Source organism: Octopus bimaculoides, chromosome 8, assembly GCF_046866305.1.
Source record: "Octopus bimaculoides isolate indiv1 chromosome 8, ASM4686630v1, whole genome shotgun sequence".
NCBI lineage: Eukaryota > Metazoa > Mollusca > Cephalopoda > Octopoda > Octopodidae > Octopus > Octopus bimaculoides.
In genome coordinates this window covers 5,793,183-5,815,094 of record NC_142935.1, presented here as the reverse complement: position 1 = coordinate 5,815,094, position 21,912 = coordinate 5,793,183, and the positions used below count along the sequence as shown (strand labels likewise).

The 21,912-nt window shown below is 34.9% G+C and overlaps 1 protein-coding gene across 17 annotated transcripts in view; it reads left to right on the top strand.

Annotated features, from left to right (window-relative positions):
- The window catches only part of LOC106878895 (receptor-type tyrosine-protein phosphatase kappa), a 594,862-nt gene that overhangs the window by 303,033 nt on the left and 269,917 nt on the right, over positions 1–21,912 (top strand). For all 17 annotated transcript variants that reach the window (XM_089356042.1, XM_089356041.1, XM_089356040.1 and 14 more), the window contains exons 3-4: positions 3,718–3,951; positions 10,008–10,145. In XM_089356042.1, coding sequence (XP_089212168.1) covers positions 3,718–3,951; positions 10,008–10,145 — 372 coding nt within the window. The remainder of the gene's footprint in view (positions 1–3,717; positions 3,952–10,007; positions 10,146–21,912) is intronic.

Genomic DNA, 21,912 nt, shown 5'->3' with positions numbered 1-21,912 from the left:
CGGTTTGTTTTTGTTTTTTGACTCTAAGGTCCCTAAACACAGACCTAAAGAGCTTGTAGCTTTGACATAAAGCTTTCTAAAAAGGTATAACATGCCAAGATTAGATTATGATCAAGGTGTATGCAAATAATTAAATGAACAAATTAAATTAAACATTAGTTTTTCAGTCAACATACACTTTATTTACTATATAAAAAAGCATGGAACGAATCAAAAAGGTATAATAGAGCGTAGGTATCAGGCGAAGATCAGATGGTGATCAAGGTGTACTTACTCTGGTTTCTCTATCGCATCGACGTGATGTTGGTTGCCCTTCAAAAGCATCAGCCTCTCACATTTACCACCTGACAGAATGGTTCGCTTGGCCCTCAAAATATCTCTGCCTATAGACATTAGGAGTTCAACTGCAGCACTGGATGGGATAGCAGTGTTATACCTAGTGAACAGGTCTTAATTGACCTGTTCACCTAAAAATGTGACTTTAGTCAAGACCTCCTTCGAGACGGCCTCCAGCCAGGTCTTCACCAATTTCTGCACCTTGGACTTCAATGACCTGTGGCTCCTGCTCTACTGGAACCGAGTAATGTTGCTGAAGAAATCATCGTCTTCATCCTCATTGCTGGTGTTGCTGCTGCCCTCCTCATTGATCTCCAATTGGATTGTCTCTACGACGGTCTCCATGACGTTCGTTACTCTGCTAGCCTAGCTGTTATACTGCTCCAGCCAGAACAAGCGACACTTGGTGTGGGAAAGGCAGCGGCCAGCTGGTACTCCAGGTCTTCTAGGAGGAGCCCAAACCTTTTCGTAATGCCTGCTAGTATCCAGAGAAATGCAGTACAGGAGCTGTTTCAACTTCATGACGGTAGCCGCTACAGTTGGCAGAAGGCTCTCGAGATAAGCCTGGTCCTCCACCCTGGATTTTATTAAAGGCTTTGGCAACATTAGACATCACCTGGGCATACTCCGTCGGGAAGCCAATATCAGAATCAATGAAGGTACATAGGTATGTGTATATTAACAGATTGATTACTTAGAGTTTCAGAGATGAGAGAAACAAGTTTTAATTGTGAGTAGCGAACTACTCATGTTTTCTAGATAAGTCTGCCTTATTGTCTGGTGGGTTTTGATCTCGTTACACGGTTCAAAGTAGATGGTAGAATTGGCTTCTAGATGGTTGCTAGTTGTTGTTGAATTATCATTATGCGACCTACTTTAATGTCCCCACCACAAATTAACATGGGAACAGTTTTGCCTCTATTATTTGATTTCATAATTTAATAAAATAGTCTTAATCTTAAAGTTGTTGATTTCGTCATGGTTGTCTCATCATCTCCTTTTATAAATACCTCCATTACTCCCGGTATTACTGGTATTATCACAGGTTTTTCTTTATACTCATTTAAATTAAGAAGTTTCGTTACATGTTTCACGCCCAATATAGGGAGAAATTTAATTCTGAAAGGATTTCAAGTTTCAATTTCAATTTTCTAATGCAATGGTTTGCCTCGTTTTAATACGTAGTGATGTACTTCATTTTACAATTACAATTTCTTACTGATGATGTATTATCTACTTTTTTATCCAGGTTTATGTTTTAGTTTCTTGTGCTTTAAAACATTTTTTTATTGTTTTCGGAAATTCATCCTACAGAATTCATTACACAAATACTAAATTTATTTCTATGGTTTTAGTTTAAGTTTATTGATTAGCTTTACAAAATCTTTACTTTAGATTCAGTTTTTTTTTCTACGTTCGACATTTCTTGTTCACCGGAAGACCTTATATCTATTAGGCGAAGGTAGTGTGCTGGCAGAATCGTTTGCACGTTGGGCAAAATGCGTAGCAGTATTTCGTCCGTTTACACGTTCTGAGTTCAAATTCCGCCGAGGTCGGTTTTGACTTTTATCTTTCCGGGGTCGATAAAACAAGTACCAGTTGAGCACTAGGATCCATGTAATCGATTTACCCTCCTTCCCGAAATTGCTGGCCTTGTGTCCAAATTTGCAACTAGTATTTACCAAGAGACAACAGTTGCTGTTTATAATGCTTAGAATTGTTTCTAAGACAGACACAAAGCAGGAAATTCCCAGAGTAAAGGCAATTACTCTTACTTTGGAAATTAGTAACCGGTCTCATAACAGAAGATTAAGCGACTATTACCAGAAGAGCAAAATGGATGAAGAAATAAATCAAAGGAGAATGATGAGTTGGTGGATGTCGGTAAAATGATAGAAAGTGTGATACGAATAACAAAAAGATAGCTGTGGGTTGAAAGTATACAATAATGTTTCCCATTGTTGGCTTTTGGAGTATATGAGGAACTTGGGATCAATAAGAAAATTTGGAATTTTCTTCTGAAAATAGCAGTGAGATCATAGGAAGCAGGACTGAAGAGTAGAATTGAATTATTAAGAAATATGAAAATACAGAAGGTTGGTGGGGGGGATATTCCAGGAAGAATCGCTCACGTTTTATTACTTTTCGTAGTTGTGGCAGTTCCTCTGTATAGTGAAAAAAATTCAAAGCAGCTTGCGAACTTGTTAATACCAGGAATGAAATAAATTACATACGGCTGACCTGAAATTATACACACAAAGTTTGTGGAATATATAACTCTCGTTTTCAAACGGTAAGACTCTTTAGCGAAGTCATTGGAACGACGCAGTTTGGGATGAATGCGTGAGTAGTTTTAATGGTGAAGAGAGGTCGAAAGATTCAACCTGATGGATTACATTACATCGCTAACGGATAAAGTAGAGGTGGAGCTTCAGTATACAATTATCTTTTTCTTCTTTCTGCTTCTCTACATAAATATTCATTCTTAACGCAGCTATTCCCTTCCACTACGTCCACCTCTTTATCCTACCACACATGGATTGGTCTTCATCCAACAGACACAACACTCCTGTAAATTTCTATCCCTGAACTCTTCGATATATCAAATCACTATTGATTGATTTAGTTTTGTAGTCATTTATTTGTTTATTGATTTATCTGATTATTATTACAACAAAGAGATGATGATGAAAATAATCTATTAATTTCAGAATTACTCATTAACTCCTTGAAATCCTATCTATCTATCCATCCATCCATCTATTTATCTATCCAGCCGTCCATCTATCTATCTATCTATCTATCTATCTATCTATCTATCTATCTATCTATCTATCTATCTATCAGTTTGTCTGTCTGTTCGTCTGTCTGTCCAGTTGTTTGTCTATCTATCTCATTGTCAATCCCTCAGCCAATCTGTCTGTCTGCTCACCTGCCTGTCTGTATTTATTTCATATAATTTATCTCATTGTTCTATCTAAATTCCTATTTTCTATTCCTACTTCTCCCCGACACAGATAATCCAAGCCTTGCCCGGTACATTCACCTCTTTTCCTCTTTCACGACCGACTTCAGATTCTGAAATAAACCCTCAGTATAATAGTCCTTCCTTTGTTAAACGAAACAGGTTCCTTTTCCTCCTTCAGACGTCAGTCTCATTATGCTTACACAGAACATCAATCGTATCACATATATCCAACATGGGTATGTTCCTTTGTGATGTGACTAAACATAACTTTTAGATTTCGATGCTGTGAAATATTTAACATTTTCATCATTTTTCTAATCCTAAATAACAGCAGACAGCACCATAAATGTCTGTAGTCTATTGGTTCATTAATTTATTCAGTTTTATAACAAATTTTCTACTTTCCTTTTCAGCGAAAAATTGCTACTACAATGGCAACATCAAACAGTATATGGGAAAAAAATCGGTAACAGCTAATCTTTACACCTGTAAAAAATGGGAAGACCAAGATATTTACAAACCAGAACATTTTGCAGACAAGGTTTACCCTGAAAATTACTGTCGTGTGACTCATGATTCTAAAAAGAATTGGTGCTATACAACCGACCGGAAAATGCGCTGGGACTATTGCAACGTGAAAGATTGCAGTAAGTAATCTATATTCTACTCTATATTATTTGTTCGTATATGTATGCATGGTATGTGCATTAGAATATGGTTTTGTTCGTAGTTGAACTCGTAAAGGGAATCGGAAACGGATAACGAAGAGAAGCTGGGTGACTGTGGCAAATATTAAATGTAGGTGAAGGAAATTGCAAAAAGTATAATTGCCGAGAGCTGCCGTTAGAGGTTTTGTGATAGCTGGAGTAGCAGGTATTTTAATGAAAATGATGTAAGAATTTGACGTAAATTTCTCTAGAAATATATTTTCACTAAATTTCATAATTCATATTCAAAAGGAAAAAAATAAAGAGTTAAGAACAAAACACGTTTCATGTTAATTTTAAATAAAAGAAGCTCACGTACGTATAGAAGACCACAGACCCACGTAAACAATAAAAGTTGTTTTCCTGACTGAATGTTATATATAACTGCTAACGATGTAGCATTTAAGTTGAACAAATGAGAGACAGTTACAGAATAAAATTAAAATGTGAGTTACTTTTTGCAATTGGTTAAATGGAAAAGAAGACGACTATTAATCACTGAATCACTAAGTGGTTGATTAGAAATAAATACACACGTAACGAAAAGAGGTAAATATTTAAGTTCCTTGGATGTCAGCAGCAACTGAAGAAGATGTTATCGCGTTGTAATCTATCTTTGAACAGGATATCGAAAGCCTAATATTGTATTATAAACTCCATAGAAAGCATAAACCTGAGATATTGCAGAATCTGCAGCGATGTAGAAAGCATAAGCAATGCTAATCTGAAAACATGGTGGAATCCAGAAAAGTAGTGGAAGTTGTTCAGCATATGTTATATGAGTTTTAAAGATTAGTGGAAAAGGATTACCTATGGCAAACTAATGAGAAATCTAAAATTAATACACCCTGACCCCGGCTTTAGATATCTAATTATAATCAGTGGAGCACTTGATCACAAACTGTCTCGGCACCAATCTTAAAAAGCTGGTTTTCACAGATCCACAATTAATATAAATCATTAGGTAGTGACGTCATTTATAAGTTATTAAAATTAATATGCCAAACATTCTATAAGTAAGAAGGGCAGTAAATAGATACCGACAAATACGTCGAACAACCGGGGCGATAAAATAAAAACAAAAAAAAACAGGCGTCGAAATTTTACTGGTAAAGACTGAGATATAAGTATATATTAATAACGATGAGCTACGCTCGGTAAACTATAGACTTAGCTGTCAACTGGAGTTAAACAAAAAATCTACAAAGGAAAAACTCCCATTACAACACTAGAAGAGAAATTCCTTCTCTTATCACAGGCCTTGCTCCGCCCACTTCAGTACTTTTCACTTACAACAGATATAGGACCAAAACAAGAAACATTTGAAACCTACCTATTATACTAAATCTTAAACTCCAGAATCCACTCCCAGGTGATGTAGAAAGTAGATTCGTGAATAACACATATTTAACGAGTCTTCCATCAGTGAATATGCGGGCGCGTGTTGTGTGTCTATTTGCACACACGCTCTCTGTCTCTCTCTCTCTCTTTCTCTCTCCCTTTCTCTCTCTCTTTCTCTCTCTCTCTCTTTCTCTCTCTCTCTCTTTCTCTCTCTCTCTCTTTCTTTCTCTTTCTCTCTCTCTCTCTCTCTCTCTCTCTCTCTCTCTCTCTCACACACACACACACACACACACACACACACACACACACACACACACACACACACACACAATATATATATCTAAAAGCATTTTTAACTAAGATATTAGATATCCTGTTTAATCAATGATTCCTCGGTAGAAAGCGTTGTAGTTGACCGATTCAAATTATCAAGCTTACATATCAATTAGTAATTAGTCATAATCTCTTTGTCTCTCTTTATTTCTTCCATCTCTCTAATCTCTATATATGCTTATGCTTGTGTGCACATATATGTTTGCGTGAGTAAACGTGTGTGCGTATGTATTCGTATGTATAATGTTTCTCATAAAACAGACTTGAATAAAACGCACAAACACTGTAGTTTCAGACTCTACAAAGCTCTCTTAAGTTTCTATATGCAACTGTTGTGAGATAAAAAGTTTCGCTGACAACATTTTTTAATGCATCCCCACCGTTAAACACACAAGAACAACACCACCTACTTCCGTAATTTAACTTATTTGTCACCACCTGCAATATTTTTTTCTGACTCACTGAAGGATGTAATCCAAGAGGACATCATCCGGTTTGACAGCTCCAAAACACCGATATTGTTCTTCTCAAATATATTCATTGATTTCACACCACAGAAACGTCAATATATTCTTTCTCCTCTAATTAGTTGATCGTTTTATGTAGAAGTCAATTGATAGAACATGTCCCTGGTGAGACGCGCTCCGCTACTCGAATCATAAGACCTGGTTTCGGATCTCTGTTGGAGCTGTTTTAGTTTATGCACAGGTGTTGTACAAAACGAAGGTATATATCTGGGTTCGGATTCCCACATACATACACTGAGAGAAAGGAAGAAGCAGAAAGAGAGAGAGAGAGAGAGAGAGAGAGAGAGAGAGAGAGAGAGAGAGAGAGAGAGAGAGAGAGAGAAAGAGAGAGTTTTGTTGAATCTAAATAATCTTTACTAATCGTTTCAACAAGTGAGACTTTCGCGATTTTCAACTGGAAGCGAACTTTTCTAAGAATATTGAAACACCACAACGGAAATCACTCGTCAGGTAAGGAGTTAAATATCGAATGCTGATGGGTAGAAGATGGCCAGCATTGTTAAAACAGACGCATTGGCTGGATAGAACGATTTCCCGACATAATCAACGAGTTAAAAACCTGTTAAATCAAGCGTTAATTATCGTAATTATGAAATATAATCTAGAAGCCCTGGCTCTCACCACAAGACTAGTGAACCTCATTTCAGTTTTCAATCAACACAGAAGAGTTTGAATCTCATTCAGCAAAATTAAAAATATATATCTATAGAAATCTTACTAATAGGGTCGGGTAGATAGACAAAGGTGGAGGCGCGTGGCTTAGTGGTTAGGGTGTCAGCATCATGATCGTAAGATTGTGGTTTCGATTCCTGAACCGGGTGATGCGTTGTGTTCTTGAGCAAAACACTTCATTTCACGTTGCTCCAGTCCACTCAGCTGGCAAAAATGAGTAACGCTGCGATGGACTGGCGTCCCCTCCAGCTGGGGAACACATACGCCATTGAAACCGGGAAACCGGGCCCATGAGCCTGGCTAGGCTTTAAAAAGGACGCATTTATTATATAGACAAAGTAAGATTTTTGTTGGCGATGAAAGAAAAATAAGGAGAGAAAGAGCGAAAGGGAGAGGGGGCGGGAGTGATCTAAAGAGAGATCAAAGGAAAAAGTCTAATTGGAACCCAGACCGGGTGTTGTGAGTGTTTATTGAGCGAAAATACCTAAAACTCCACAAGGCTCCGGCAGGGGATGGTGGCGAACCCTGCTGTACTCTTCCACCACAACTTTCTCTCACTCTTACTTTCTGTTTCTATTGTACCTGTATTTCAAAGGGGACAGCCTTGTCACACTCTGTCACGCTGAATCTTTCAGAGAACTACGTTAAGGGTACACGTGTCTGTGGAGTGCTCAGCCACTTGCACGTTAATTTCACGAGCAGGCTGTTCCTTTGATCGGATCAACTGGAACCCTCGTCGTCGTAACCGATGAAGTGCCAACAACAATAAAAACAAAATGAATGTACGTATACAAGCGACTTCATTCAACGGAATAAAAAACAAAACACGACTTTAAATGAAGATTGTCCATCGGAAAACGGTGTGAAATACTAGCTTACAAAACGGAAGCAATGACTTTTGCAAAATAACTTAGAAACCAGCTTATCAATATGACAAACTAACAACCGTGAACAAGCTACTAAACAATGATATAATTTGCAAATTTGATTACAAATGTTTGATTATAAACTTTTACAACTCTATTACACTGGCCATACAGGTACAGCACTATCTATCTATCTATCTATCTATCTATCTATCTATCTATTTATCTATCTATCTATCTATCTATCTATCTATCTATCTATCTATCTATCTATCTATCTATCTATCTATCTATCTGTATAAATATATGCGCATATACATACATACACATTATATATGTATGTATATATATATATATATATATATATATATATATATATATATATATATATATATCAATCTGTCTATCTATACATATGCTGCAAGCCCCGTAGTTCTAGGTTTTGTTCTGTTTTTCTAGGAGCGACGGAGTTAGTTACTTTTCTTGCATACATCTTTGGGGACGGATGTAAAATGTTTGTTTGTGTTCTACGTCAAATAAGTCTCGTTACTATTTGCTTCGAACATTTTAATGATCTCTATTTACATATATTTGCATGCCTGATCAGAAGCAAAAGTATATTTTTATCGCCATTTGCCATAATTTATTGCGACATTGCTACGTGTCTATGTGATGGAACTTACCATAAAAAGGCTTTACTAATATATACAAGAGAACTGTTTTATTGTTTCACTTTTTTAGATTTTACTTTTTATCTGCGTCTGTCCTCACTTTGTATTCTCTGCTCTATGCATCAATACATCTGCTGCTTAATGATATTTTATTGAAGATTATACTCTTGTTCAACGTAGTTTCTCATAAAACCTTTGTCCTGGATACAAATTCGTTTTTCTTGTGATACATTAACCCTTTTCATTTGAATAATGTTTTGTCCTAAAAAGACATTGTTCAGATGTATTTTTCTGAATCTATTATTTTAATTTAAATCAGCAATTGAGTAAAATCATATTTAAATCTTTTTTAAAAATCAAAATCTACTCACACACTCACACACAACATATACAAACATTCACATAACGTTGGCTGAATATTTGAATTCATTTTGTTTCGTCGCTCTTTCCGGTGAGGTGATCGTTTGTTTTATTGTCAATACTCTCTAAATAATTGAGGAAGTGTGATTTCCAATTCTAGCTAATAAATAATCTCTATCATATATCGATTAATCACTTCCGTTATTTTGCTAACATATTGAAACTTACTAGAACATCTATATTTTACCAGCACCTACCAGAACACCTATGTTTTGGTATATCATGTGTATAAAGTTATGGAACGATAATACACCTTATAGAAATGTTCTCTAAATGATTTATATAGATTTATAATACTATAGCATCCACGAGTATTTCCTTTTGGAGTGTTGTCTCTTGTTCTTCAAAATATTTAAGCAAAGCAACAGAAGTACACAAAAGTTTCTGAATATGATTTCCTGCTTTACATTTATCATTTAAACCATATTCATCTTCACACTTTCCAATGTTTTACAAAGGTGTTAGTTAATAATACTTTTGAATAAAGTAGTTATCGTGGGCGTTGTTACTTGGATTCGACCAGGGTATAAAACACCCGATCACTGCTTACTGGGACGTTAAAACTTGCTTTTCATCTACAACCATCAAGACACTTCAACATTAAGTTATCGTCACGTGTACGTTTGAAATTTTCCTTTATGATCATATCGATGATATCCATTAAAAATGGATATCAACTAAATGATCATAAATGGAGTGTTATCTGAGGTAACAAACTGTCCTAAATGTGACATTAAATTATATAGACGTATTTCATACTATTTTAAAATGAACATATTCTGCAAATTCACATTCAAAATTTTCATTTACATTCCCATATTTGCTTCGTGCATCCAATAAACCAGTAGCTTAGATGACTCCTAATATGTTTTTAATAGCTATATTTTATGTCTTAAATCACCGATATATCAAAACAATGTTTTACAATGCATTCTGCTTTTGTGTTACCAGATTTATTTTAATTTTTGACAAAGCTTGTGCATGCTGAAAATTGAGAAATTTCTTTTTTTTTTAAGCTGGCTGAGTTTTACTTGTTCTGCTTGTTAAATAATGTACATCATCAAATTTAAATTGGATGAAACAGAAACGGTGATATATGTTTATATTAATATAGGAAGTATTTAAACATTGGCATACTGTCATTGCTTTCCTATTTTCTTATACAGAATGCATTGCCGGTCGGTTTGGAAATAATTGTGAAAAAGAATGTCATTGTAAAGATCCTGACGAAGTGTGTAACAGCATCCTTGGTCATTGCACCAGTGGTTGTGCCTTGGGATGGACTAATCCTGATTGCCAGAAAGGTAAGCTGCCGGAATATTTCTTCCTATCTCGTTTCAAATGTCTCACCTGCCAAAGGACTAGTTTATGAAATATTTAGTATTTCAAATTTGTGGGAGTTGTGAAATAAGTATTTCCTTTAACATTTGCGGAGCGATTGTCATGCACTTTTCATTAAACTAAACAATGGAATTAAATTACAAATATCTTTTTTTAAAGTTTCAACGAAAAAACAAACAAAATAATTCCGCTGAAGCTTTAAAAAAATATTTAAATAATGCAATAGAAATATCTAAATGAGGCAAAATGCAATGAAATTTTGTGAAAAGTATAGTTTATTCAACTGATAGCCTTATTCATTATAATGATATTGATAGCATCTAAAAGCTGATGGATTCTTCTGTATTCATCTTTGGTGAATGTATCTTCGGCCAGGAGGAACTGATGTACCCAACGTTCATCGGGTGTTTCAACCTTGTATCTTAACACCTTCCTATTAGTGAGTCAGCAGAGGTGGCCAGATCACTGCTCATTATATCCTTCTCGCTTCTTGCTTAACTTCTCTCAATTGCTCCATAACCAGCACGTTCTTTCTGCTGCTTCTCTCATCCTGCGTACTCTTGCATTTCACTATTTTCCTCTCCAACGGCTGTAAGCATCCTCTATAACGGTTGGGCAAGCTATTGATCATACACTTCTCACGGCTCTGTAAGCTCGATCATGATTCTTTTCTTCGCCTTTTCAGACCATAAAACTACATCTGGACTCAGTGTTGTCAGACGACATGGGGAACTGCAATCTTACCCCAGGTCTACTTTCACCTCCTATGAATAGCCCCCATGTAGCATACTAGTTGTTCTTTATTCTGTCCTCGCTAGCTTTTTTTCCTTCCCTCACCAATTTGATCATTACCCGTGCGTAAATGCTACAAGTGACTTATGACGGCATTTGTATCTCCTTCGGATGAGTGCTGTTTTTCACCCTAACAAGATGTGTGCCACGGTATCCTTTCTAAACAAAGTCTACACTACTTGTTCACTTTCATATTACAGGTTTGCTGGTGTTGGGAGTGTGTCTTACACCTCCAGCATCAGGAGGATGATGCAAAAAAATTCTAGTTTCTACAGTTCTGTTCATATGATTTTCCTGTTGGGTGATTCTATTAAGGGCAGGCTCCCTGGGAAATCCGCTTCACTGATATTATCCTTTTTCTTCCCCTGCGTGCCGTACTTCAGCTTGGGTCATGGCGCACCTTTCTTTGGTCTCTACCTTCTTCGATTGTTGAAAATGGGAAGAACCGAGACCTGACGCTCTGTGCTTGTGACATAATGGAAGGCATTGGTGACCCTGCGGCATTTAACGGGTTTAAACACGAAACGTAAAGGTTCTTCACTAAATCTCATAAAATCTCATAAGCGTCGTTTTCATGAAAAGTTACCAGAAGAGATTAGTTGCTTTGATAAAGTGTAAGACGAAATTTGAAGTAACCAATACTGATCCCGCCGTTCTCCAACTATTCTTTGAACACATTACTTACAAAACACACACAATTCGAACTCATACACACACATGCGTTGAATAATTGGACAGGAGTTCCTGCGTGCTAATAATTGTCTTCAGATGAGATGGATTACGAAAACAAAAGGTTAAGAAATGCAAACTAAATACAAGATGGCGTAAGGACGCATGCTTTCGGTTTGTTGATCAAAATATTGGAAAGATTGGGAGTCACCATAATCAAACTAATAAAACAAGCAGGATTACAGAACGAATCCAATGAGTTCCACCCTGAAAATAAAATCTAGGAAGCAATTTATGCATTCAAATAGGATTTTAAATTTGTATGATCATAGAAATGTACATTCGAAACTAATATTAGATAATTAAGCTAAGAAATCAACACTAAAAATAATATAAAATAATGGCAAATGATCCAGCGGGAAGATTTGGGCTGAAACTTAAAACTAGGACACCATATTAAACACATGTAAACCATATCCAACGCTTAAGAACGACAAGCTAATAGGATTGCTGAAATATTCTTAATAGCTTTACATCTATTGCCATGCGCCTACTGTTAGCTGCAGAATTTGGTAAAACATCCACCGCTATAGCCAAACGCCCATATAGTATAATAATAAACGCTACGAAATACTGTTATTTTATGACAACTTTTTCTACTTTAATTAGAACGTAGACTAGTTATCTGACATGTCAATGGCTAACTATGATGGCACTGTCTTCTCAGATCTCGTTCATCATTTTTTACTGCAGACACTGAGACACAGAATAAACAGTAATAATATTGGACTGTACTGAGACGGCAGACAAACCGTATCCCAGAATACGAACAGACACTTGCAAAGACATTCATTAGTACATTCAGACAGCTTGATGTCAAAAAATCCTGATAAATACCAACTTGAAAATAATTGACTTTATAGTCGCAACTTTGATACTTCTATTTTCGCTATGAAAGTCATCTGCGCATTCATATTCCTATGACGAAAGTCCAAATTATGCCGAATGTCTTAGTCAAATAAATCGACCATACTATGTTGTTGTGAGAAAAGATCGAAACCCGGTGGTATTTAAACTTTCATAAGATATGGAAAAAAACATTGTCGTGGTGGTGGCGGCACGGGGAGAATATCAAATACGCATATCCATTCGGCAATATATGCACAACAATTATGCGTACGCTGGAGGAATGATGTTTTTAAAAGTTCTAAATGGTGATTTATAACGTCTGTAACGGTTGAGAACAGTTTTGAAATTTTGATTGAAGCTGCGTAACTTTAAATTAACTGAAACTAGGTGTGTACGAGTAAACTTGCATACATACATATACACTCATACACACACAAACAAATATACACACACGCACACCCACACACAACTTCGAGCAATGTCACCACTGATTGTTCTCTTAAATATGAGTAGCATGGCTTCATAGTCCTCCTAGGAACCTGCACACTTTCGCAGAAATATAGTAATGATGGTCATCTCTTGCAGCAGTGGTTCAGAGAGCTTGCTAGCCAAGATGATGCGTGCAGAGGCCTTTTAAAGTGAGCAAAGTTCTCGCATAGGGGCAATCCCACTCTGGAAGCAAGGTTCGCCAAGACAGAACTAGTCAACATCAGTTTTCCTTCCAGAGAGTCATCTGAACAAAAATTAAGGGCCTCTCACTCACAGCTGTTAGTTGGCTGTTCTCTTTATTGAGTTCTTCCGCCCTTTTTACTGATTTTGAGTGTTTGAAACGAAAACCATTTTGATTACGACATACATATGTACGTACATACGTACAATTATACGTACGTACCTACATACATACATACATACATACATATGTTTGAATATCCTGCTATGCACAATACAGTGCATGTAGTTTTAGGGCACAGCATTCATTCTACATTTAACTCATATATCCAAATATGATACAAATTCAATGATCGCTCCGAAGGATAGGCTAAATGCAAGACCCCGAGCCACATTATTTGAAAAGATAGAGATTGATAGCTATGTGTCTTTATATACATATGTTTCGATGGGTAGCTCATTTCCTCAGTACATTGGCAAAAGAATACAAGTTCCAGACTTCGAGAAATAGTTTGAATCGCGAACTACAACCGAAACGTTCATTATATTACTGATATACTGAAGAAATACCGACCTGTACATACAATAATGTCAAAAATATTTTCTGCTTGTCTCATTACACAGACGTACACACGAACACAAGCACACACGCACACATACACACACGAACACAAGCACACACGCACACCTACACACACACACACACAATCCCACAGCTTCACACATGCATTCCCATATGTACACATATACATGCCATATATATGCATATACAATACAGACACACACATACAAACATATGGTGAACATGAGACGAAAATTACGTAAGCTTTTAACTTCGGCTTGCCACTAGAAAATTTTGCTTCTTTATGCGATTCAATCTCTTATCGATAGTGATTTATACGGGCGATAATGAACCCAACCAATAACGTCAATCACATTATTATTTCGAAAATATATATTGATTTATTATATTTGAAACGTTTAATTGTTAAACTTGGAACTATGATATTTGAGTTAGAGCTGATCCGATATATTTGACTGGTTTAGGGAAATTTCTGGCTAAACGCGTGAAATTATATTCTCAAATATAATTAGTATTTTTGTTTGATCAAACGTATTTGCTCATCTCTTTTTACACCAGAATATTTTAAGAATTATATATATATATATATATATATATATATATATATATATATATATATTATCCAAATGCGCCGCTAAATGAATCTCTCCTAACCTTACAATCTTGAAAGATACATTCAACTTAACTCCAACTATATTATTTTCAGTTTACTAATGACCTAGCGCAGAACGAAATTCTTAAAGGAACGGCCTGTTCATTTTGTTTGTTGGAAATCCTTGGTCACATTTTAAAGGGGATCTCTTTCCTACCCCAATTTTACTTTTACTGAGACAGTTCAGATCGAACAATACACATACGCACACACACACACACACACACACACACACACACACACACACACACACACACACGCACACATTCATATCTCCCGTTCTCTCTATTACTTCCTCACTATCTCACTCTCTTTCTCTCACATATCGAAATCAATATGGTTTAGATTTAACATTATGGTTTATTTCCTTATGAAATGTCCCTGCTATACCAACTGCAACAACTTAAAACACTCTGTCTATATTTCTTTCACTTCATATAGTTTATCAGATATATTTTAGATTTATATTATTTTGGTTTCCCACAAGAGGAAACGTCAAAATCAAAAATTGAATGATTGTCAAAATGTTTCAATGTTGATACTCTTGAAAAATGTGAACTATTCCTAATCGAATCTTATTCATTGATTGAACGGTACTACTTGACAGTATTTACATTTGTATGGCCATCATTAATTCATAGTATTATTAAAAATGTGCCCATGGAAATGAATGAAACTGTCTTTATCTCCCTTGATAGTTCAAGAAATGTGTATCCGTACCCAGTACCATAGTGGTATAGATTTCCTCATCAATGGATTGATGAATACATCCTTGTATTAGCGAAGTAAAACTGTTTCACCCATTTTCAATGACACACTGAATCCAATAGAATTACCATAATTAAACAACTAATAATGAAACATTCTAAATGTAGTGAATGCTTTTATCAGATACGTTTCTGGAAACTCGTCATTGTGAACTAATTCTATAGTTGCATTGGATTCTAATTCCTATAATTTTGTTTTCAACTCCTGTTTTATCATCTTAGAAAATTAGCTTACAAATGAAATTAAATTTTATAGTTAAATATTGTGGGTGGTATTCCTTGTTGTAACACGTATTCAATTTTATCCTCTGACAATTATTTATTGGTTTCTCTCGAATATTAATTTTTTAAATATTATCTTCAAAAATTAAATATTGTGAAACTTTTTTCTGAAATCTTCCGCCATTTCACATCCGAAAACATTTCCCATGCATAAATCTTTAAGTAGTGTGTAGCCGTGTTACAACTGATTCTTTTAGAACAAATAATAGTATTCAACAACTTCCTATTTTCTTTTAAAGTAGAATAATTAGTTCATTTAGCTGTCGGTAATATAAGATACTTAGTTATTTAGATAGGTTTCGACCACATTGGCCCAATCTATAGGTAACTTAATAGCACCACATGGAAAAGCCATTTAGTAATGTATTTTTGTATAGTTATTTTTAGGCACCATCGCCCATTCGATTAAAAAGTTGTTGTTTGCAGCAGTATATCCGAGTATAGGTGGTTTATCTGGAATTTGTTGGAGATATTCATTCAGGAACTTTTTGAAGGTTATGAAATCTTTTCCCTCCTTTATATGTTTTGGAATGATGTTAAAAAGAGCAGGTCCAGTCGAGCAGAGGTAGTTCTGTCTTAGTGTTGTGATGTTCTGAGAGTACGCTTCTGCAGAGGACGCATAGCACGAGGACTAAGCCTTGGGTGGATTTTAAAAGTGATACCGATATCATTTGGGCAATACTGTCGGAACAATTTCCACATCGTACAAATAATAAAGCGCTCTCGGCGGCGCTAGAGAGAATACAGTTTGAGATTAGCGAGTGGATCCCAGTAATTAAGACCGGACATGCTATCAGTTTTTCTTTGTAATTGATCTCTGGGTTGCTTCAAGCTTTTTAATATTCTGACTCGTGTAGGGAGACCATAGCGGACAACAGTATTCAAGGTGAGGGCGGGCGAAGGTAGAAAAAGGATAATGGTTGGAGTATCTCTACACTGGAAAGTCCTGAGGATCCAGGAGCACGCCCTGCTGGCCATGTCGACTTCCTTGATTATGTGGACACTCCAACTTAAGTTATCGTCGACAGTCACACTGAGGCCCCTAGCGGTTCTGTCTTCAAGAGAAAGGCTCTGAAAGGAAAAGGTCTGATACATCTGTTGAAGGAACCTTACTTTGGTCTTTCAAGACAATAATCAAAATTAAATGTGTATAATCATAACATCAAACAAGAAAATTTAACATGTGCACTGTCCCCTATACAATAGACCACGGCGTATAAATTTATGGATTAGTTCTCAGGTATATAGAGATAGAGCATATTAAACTAGATTAGAGCATTCTATTACGAAGGCTGTACTTGAATAAGATGGATTAGTAGAATTATCCCGCAAAGAGGGTTTACTTAGATGTGTGAACGATAACGGAGTCATCCATTAGAATGGATATATCCACAAACTGTATAAGTTCTGCTCGTACTAATATATTAATGACATAATATCCATTTATATTAAGGGTGATATTCAGATTAAATAAAAAAGGTTGTCATATTACATAATCTGCTAATATAACAATACAAAGCCTCGGAACAAAGAATTCCTGTAATAGCAGTTCATTTTTAAAAAGAAAATATTCTTAAATGTACTTTCTGTACAATTTGTAGTAATGCTACACTATTTAAAGAATGTAGAGAAAAAAAAATGAAAATACTAAAATATCAAGTAGGTAATATTGGGGTAGGTATCGGGGAAGTAAATGGTTTATTGCTGGAATTATTAAAATGATGATTGCAAAAAGAGTGAAAAATGTTGAAGTCTTACGAAGCCAATATTTTTGTCCATTATTTTTACTTTTATCGTGATTAACAAAATCGAGAGAGAAATAGCGACTGATGTTTTCGAAAACGAAGCAAAGACAATTGAGTTTTTCTTTGCTTCATGATTCATACCATTTCATTTTTTGTTTTTATTTAGGTTTACTCAAATAAAAATATCTGAGCAAGAAAAGAATGATAGCAAACCAATAAAATTGATATGAAAAATAGTGCACCAAATCAGCTAATGATATATAAAAATCTTGAAAGGTCATAAATCTTTGTAATTTCCCAGTGAACTAATTAGCTTTTTTAAAAAAATAGTTTATTAGATTTGCTGATAACGTTTAGTAAATATTTAATGTTTACTATGCTTGATTAACAACAATGCCCATAAAAAATACCGACTGGCTTATAGTGACATTAAAACACTTCTCAGTATTCACAAAAAGCCACGAAAAGAAATATGTTTGTCATAATTGAGAGTGTAGTGAGTTGACTAAGCACAGTATTTTAAAGGAAAACGGTTTTAGTCGATTTACCGAATTCAGTTGATTAATGGAACTTATTAATTGTAGAACAGTGGAGGCTAAAGCAGGCACTAGTAAAATTTGAACCATGAACATAGAAACTCTTGCATTCAACAGCTGGAAGCGTAGAAATTTATCGTCATCTAAGGTTTTGCTTTTTGTCTTAAATAAACGTGTCAATCGTCAAAGGACTAGACTTCGATCTACCTAAAGGAGTATTTCCAGATAACCCAAGAGCGTAGAATTATATGCTCTGTTTTCAACAAAATACCGAAATGGCTTCTAATTCATTCCTCATGTAGCGGTAAAGAACTACTCAGCATTTAAACATAATTTCTTTCGTCCCTGAGAATTAGTTATCTTTACCTCATACTTTAAGCTTGCTTACATTGTCACAGATCATAATGTTAGAGCGCACAGATATAGTGGGAAGAACGTGTATCAAATATATTACTGGTATTATTTATTGGCCTCCGGAGGAACGGTCGGCTTGGATTTTAGGTAGAATGTGAAGAGAAATAACAAAATACCGTCAAAAATTTTATTCTGTTCTCTACCATAGTGACCATGTAACGCCAATTTTTACATATACGCAATACGTACAATAGTTTCATACTTATCTTGCTGATGTTAATTATAAGAACTATTGCATGTAACCAGTGTTATATATAAAACTAATAGATACAACTAATGTTTTATATATATAACTATTGCTGTTATATTTAGTTAAAACAATTGTATATATCTATTATATATAAAACTTGATATTATGCATATAAAACTATTTGGTTCACCTTATTTTCAGTTTTATAAAATGTCCTTTAAAATGATAATTCATGAGATAATTGGTGATACAATTTTAAGTCGTTGTACGGGCTGATGCATAAAATAATCAAGATATGAATGAACTGCACTTATTTTCTTTACATATGTTTACCAAAAATGTGAGTTGTTGCTAGATTTGATAGAAATGGTAGAAATCCAGAACTGAATGTATATGCGTCGGTAAATATTTTCTGAAAACTAATCTGGTTGTTTCACGTGATTTTCTAGTAACAACACTGTAACATTTGTTTTGCAACTTAGACGTTGTTCTTTTTTATCAGATGAAAGAATCGATTTGAAGGTACGAATCAAGATAATATATTTTCTACTTACCGTTGACAAGTGAAGGACTTACATTATTCTTTTCAAAATGAATGCTAATTACAATTATTCCTTATTAATGTGACTTGATAATTATAAGGCGTAGGTGTTATACCACACGGGCAAATTATCTTTACGAAATTCAACCCTTGATTCTCCTCTTCGACAATTGCATAAGATCTGTCGATTTTGGTTATTCTTATCGTAACTGTAAGAATACTTCGAAGTATCTTCGAGTATAAATGAAATGAATTGAAGAAAATTGTAATTAGGAGTAGAAGACGGGGCAATACTTGTAAAGGTATCGATTTTCCTATTGGACAGATATGATCCAATCAATCGTTTATTCATCTGGACGAGATATTTATCTCTAAATCCTGGACGCCGAATTGAAAGGAACTAACAGCGTAACAAGATTCCGATTCATTGTGTATTACTTCATTCAGAGCCAACAGTGGCTTTAATGTAATACCTCATTTAGTCAAACATCATTTCCTCCTTAATTGCTACAAAATATATTAGATGTGTTTTCCTTGCATTACATTTCAAAATGGCGTTATAATCCGTTTTCCTGCTTTTCTTAATTCCTTTATATGCAATGGGATATAGTTATATAATAACTATAATTTTTTTTATCTCTCATAGACCAATATCGGTAATACTTTATATCTTATTGATTATAATTCACTATACTATGAGTAATCGTTCAAACACACTGGCTAATATTTTACAGTTTTCTGTCGTTCGTTAAATTAATGACTTCTCCAATGAAAAAAGACTGTGAGTTTAGTTAAAGTGGTTAACAACGTTCGTCCTCATATCCATGCAGTATCAAAATATCAAATCTTTTCCTAAAAACCGCAATTAATTAAAATAACTGAACAGCTGGTACAGAATTAACGGATGTTATTTCTTGAAATGTAAACTTAATGACTAATTAACATCTTGTATGTATTCATATCAATGCATAAAATTGTAAACGCTTTTTCGATCAATCTAACATGATAATAGAATCTTAAAATTTCCAGTTTCAGCATATTCAAATATAAACGTCCATTTTGAATTTTAGTCTGGGAAAATACTATACACACACGCACACACACACACGCGCGCGCACACACACACACACACACACACACACACACATGCGCACACATATATGTATTTAAAGTCAAAATAAGCAACAAGGATATCCAAAGTTAATACAACACGATCGTTTCATGCGACTCCATTTATTTAAGCAATGTGAACATTACATGAAATATAAAATGCAGAGCAATCCTCAGCTGCACAAAGATATAGAAATTTTAGGAAATTTCATTTAAACAGGGCATGTCTTTATAACTACATCTAAACTCTCCAAGTAGAAAGGAAGAATACAAAAAACCATTTTGACTTAGCCAGACCATACAGGCTAGTGACCTCCCATATGCATATGGTAGGTCAGTTCTATACTCAACTATTTCCGGAGTAGGTAGACAATCTTCTTAACTCCAGAAAGACTACAATTATTTGAGCTGGTAGAATCGTTAGCACGTTAAGCAAAATGCTTAGCGATATTTCATCAGTTTACTTCCTCAGTTCAAATTCCGCCGAGGTCCACTCTACTTTTTATTATTTCGGGGTCGATAAATTAAGTACCAGTGAAACAATGGGGTCGATGTAATCGACCAGTCCCCTCCCCTAAAATTTCATGTCTTGCTCCTTTTGTAGGAAGGATTATTTTTGTTATTACTGATATACATTCTACGTGAGGTGCGGCGCCGATAAACATCTCTCCGTCTCCATCTCATCATAGTCTTACTTCGTTGTCCCTTACCCTTTCTCTTCCGTCTCACTCTACTATACTCTCCTATGTTAACCCTGGTATTTTTATTTACATACTGGTATACATAATACTCTTCGTATTGTATTTTTGCTGAGTAAAGCCGATGAATGCGACCGGCATTACATAAATGGGCTTTATGCTCACGTACTTGATGTCTTTTAGGTTTCGAGCCTACGCTCTTCAACAGTAAGTAATGAGGAAATAAACAGAGACAGGATGAAAAAAGCGTGTCGAGTTCAGCAGTCCAAATTGGTAATTCAAATATATATATATATATATATATATATATATATATATATATATATATATATATATATATATATATATCTCGAATTCTCCGCTATTAAATAGTAAGCTTTGAAAAGATTCCCTTAAAAGGATTGCTATAATAGTTATGGCATATCTAGGCTGTTTGACGAAGATATTCTTTTAATCCGTCCGTACAAAATATCAGCGATAAAGATGGATGACTGAGAGTCAGATTGTATGGTAAATGTGTCTCTTTTTAAACGGCATATCGTTGAATTTATACGATATGCGAAATGAAAATTATTTATCACACACAACTCGCCGATTTTAAAGAATTCTATGAAAAACTATCTACGAAATGGCGAAATGGAATAAAACATCTGAAGCATTTTCGATTCGTTACTATCTGTATCAAATGTAGTGTATCTTGTGTAGATAGGAAGGAGATAGAAATTGTAACACTCAACACACACACATATATATGTAGATACAAATGTATGTAAGTAAAAATATATATGTAAGTATATGTATATATATGTATATATATATATATATATACGCGTGTGTGCATGTGTATCTATCTTCTGATCTCTCTCACTCTCTCTGTCTCCATGTATATGTGTGTGCATATATATATATATATATATATATATATATATGCGCATATACGTCTGTGTCTCGTGACTTATTCTTCAAAAATATGTTCTATATTGAGGTGAATATTTACAACTGGTGGCATCAATCTCCTAATCAGTATTAAGTATGGAAAAGCATTTAGATCGTAATATGCGCCATTTTGTACATTTTCGATGAAGAAGTTGTATCTTATTTGCTCGATGTTATTCTAGCTAAAGTGACGTGTGAGGATTTATGTTATATGAAAATGAAGAGAATCAGCTTTCA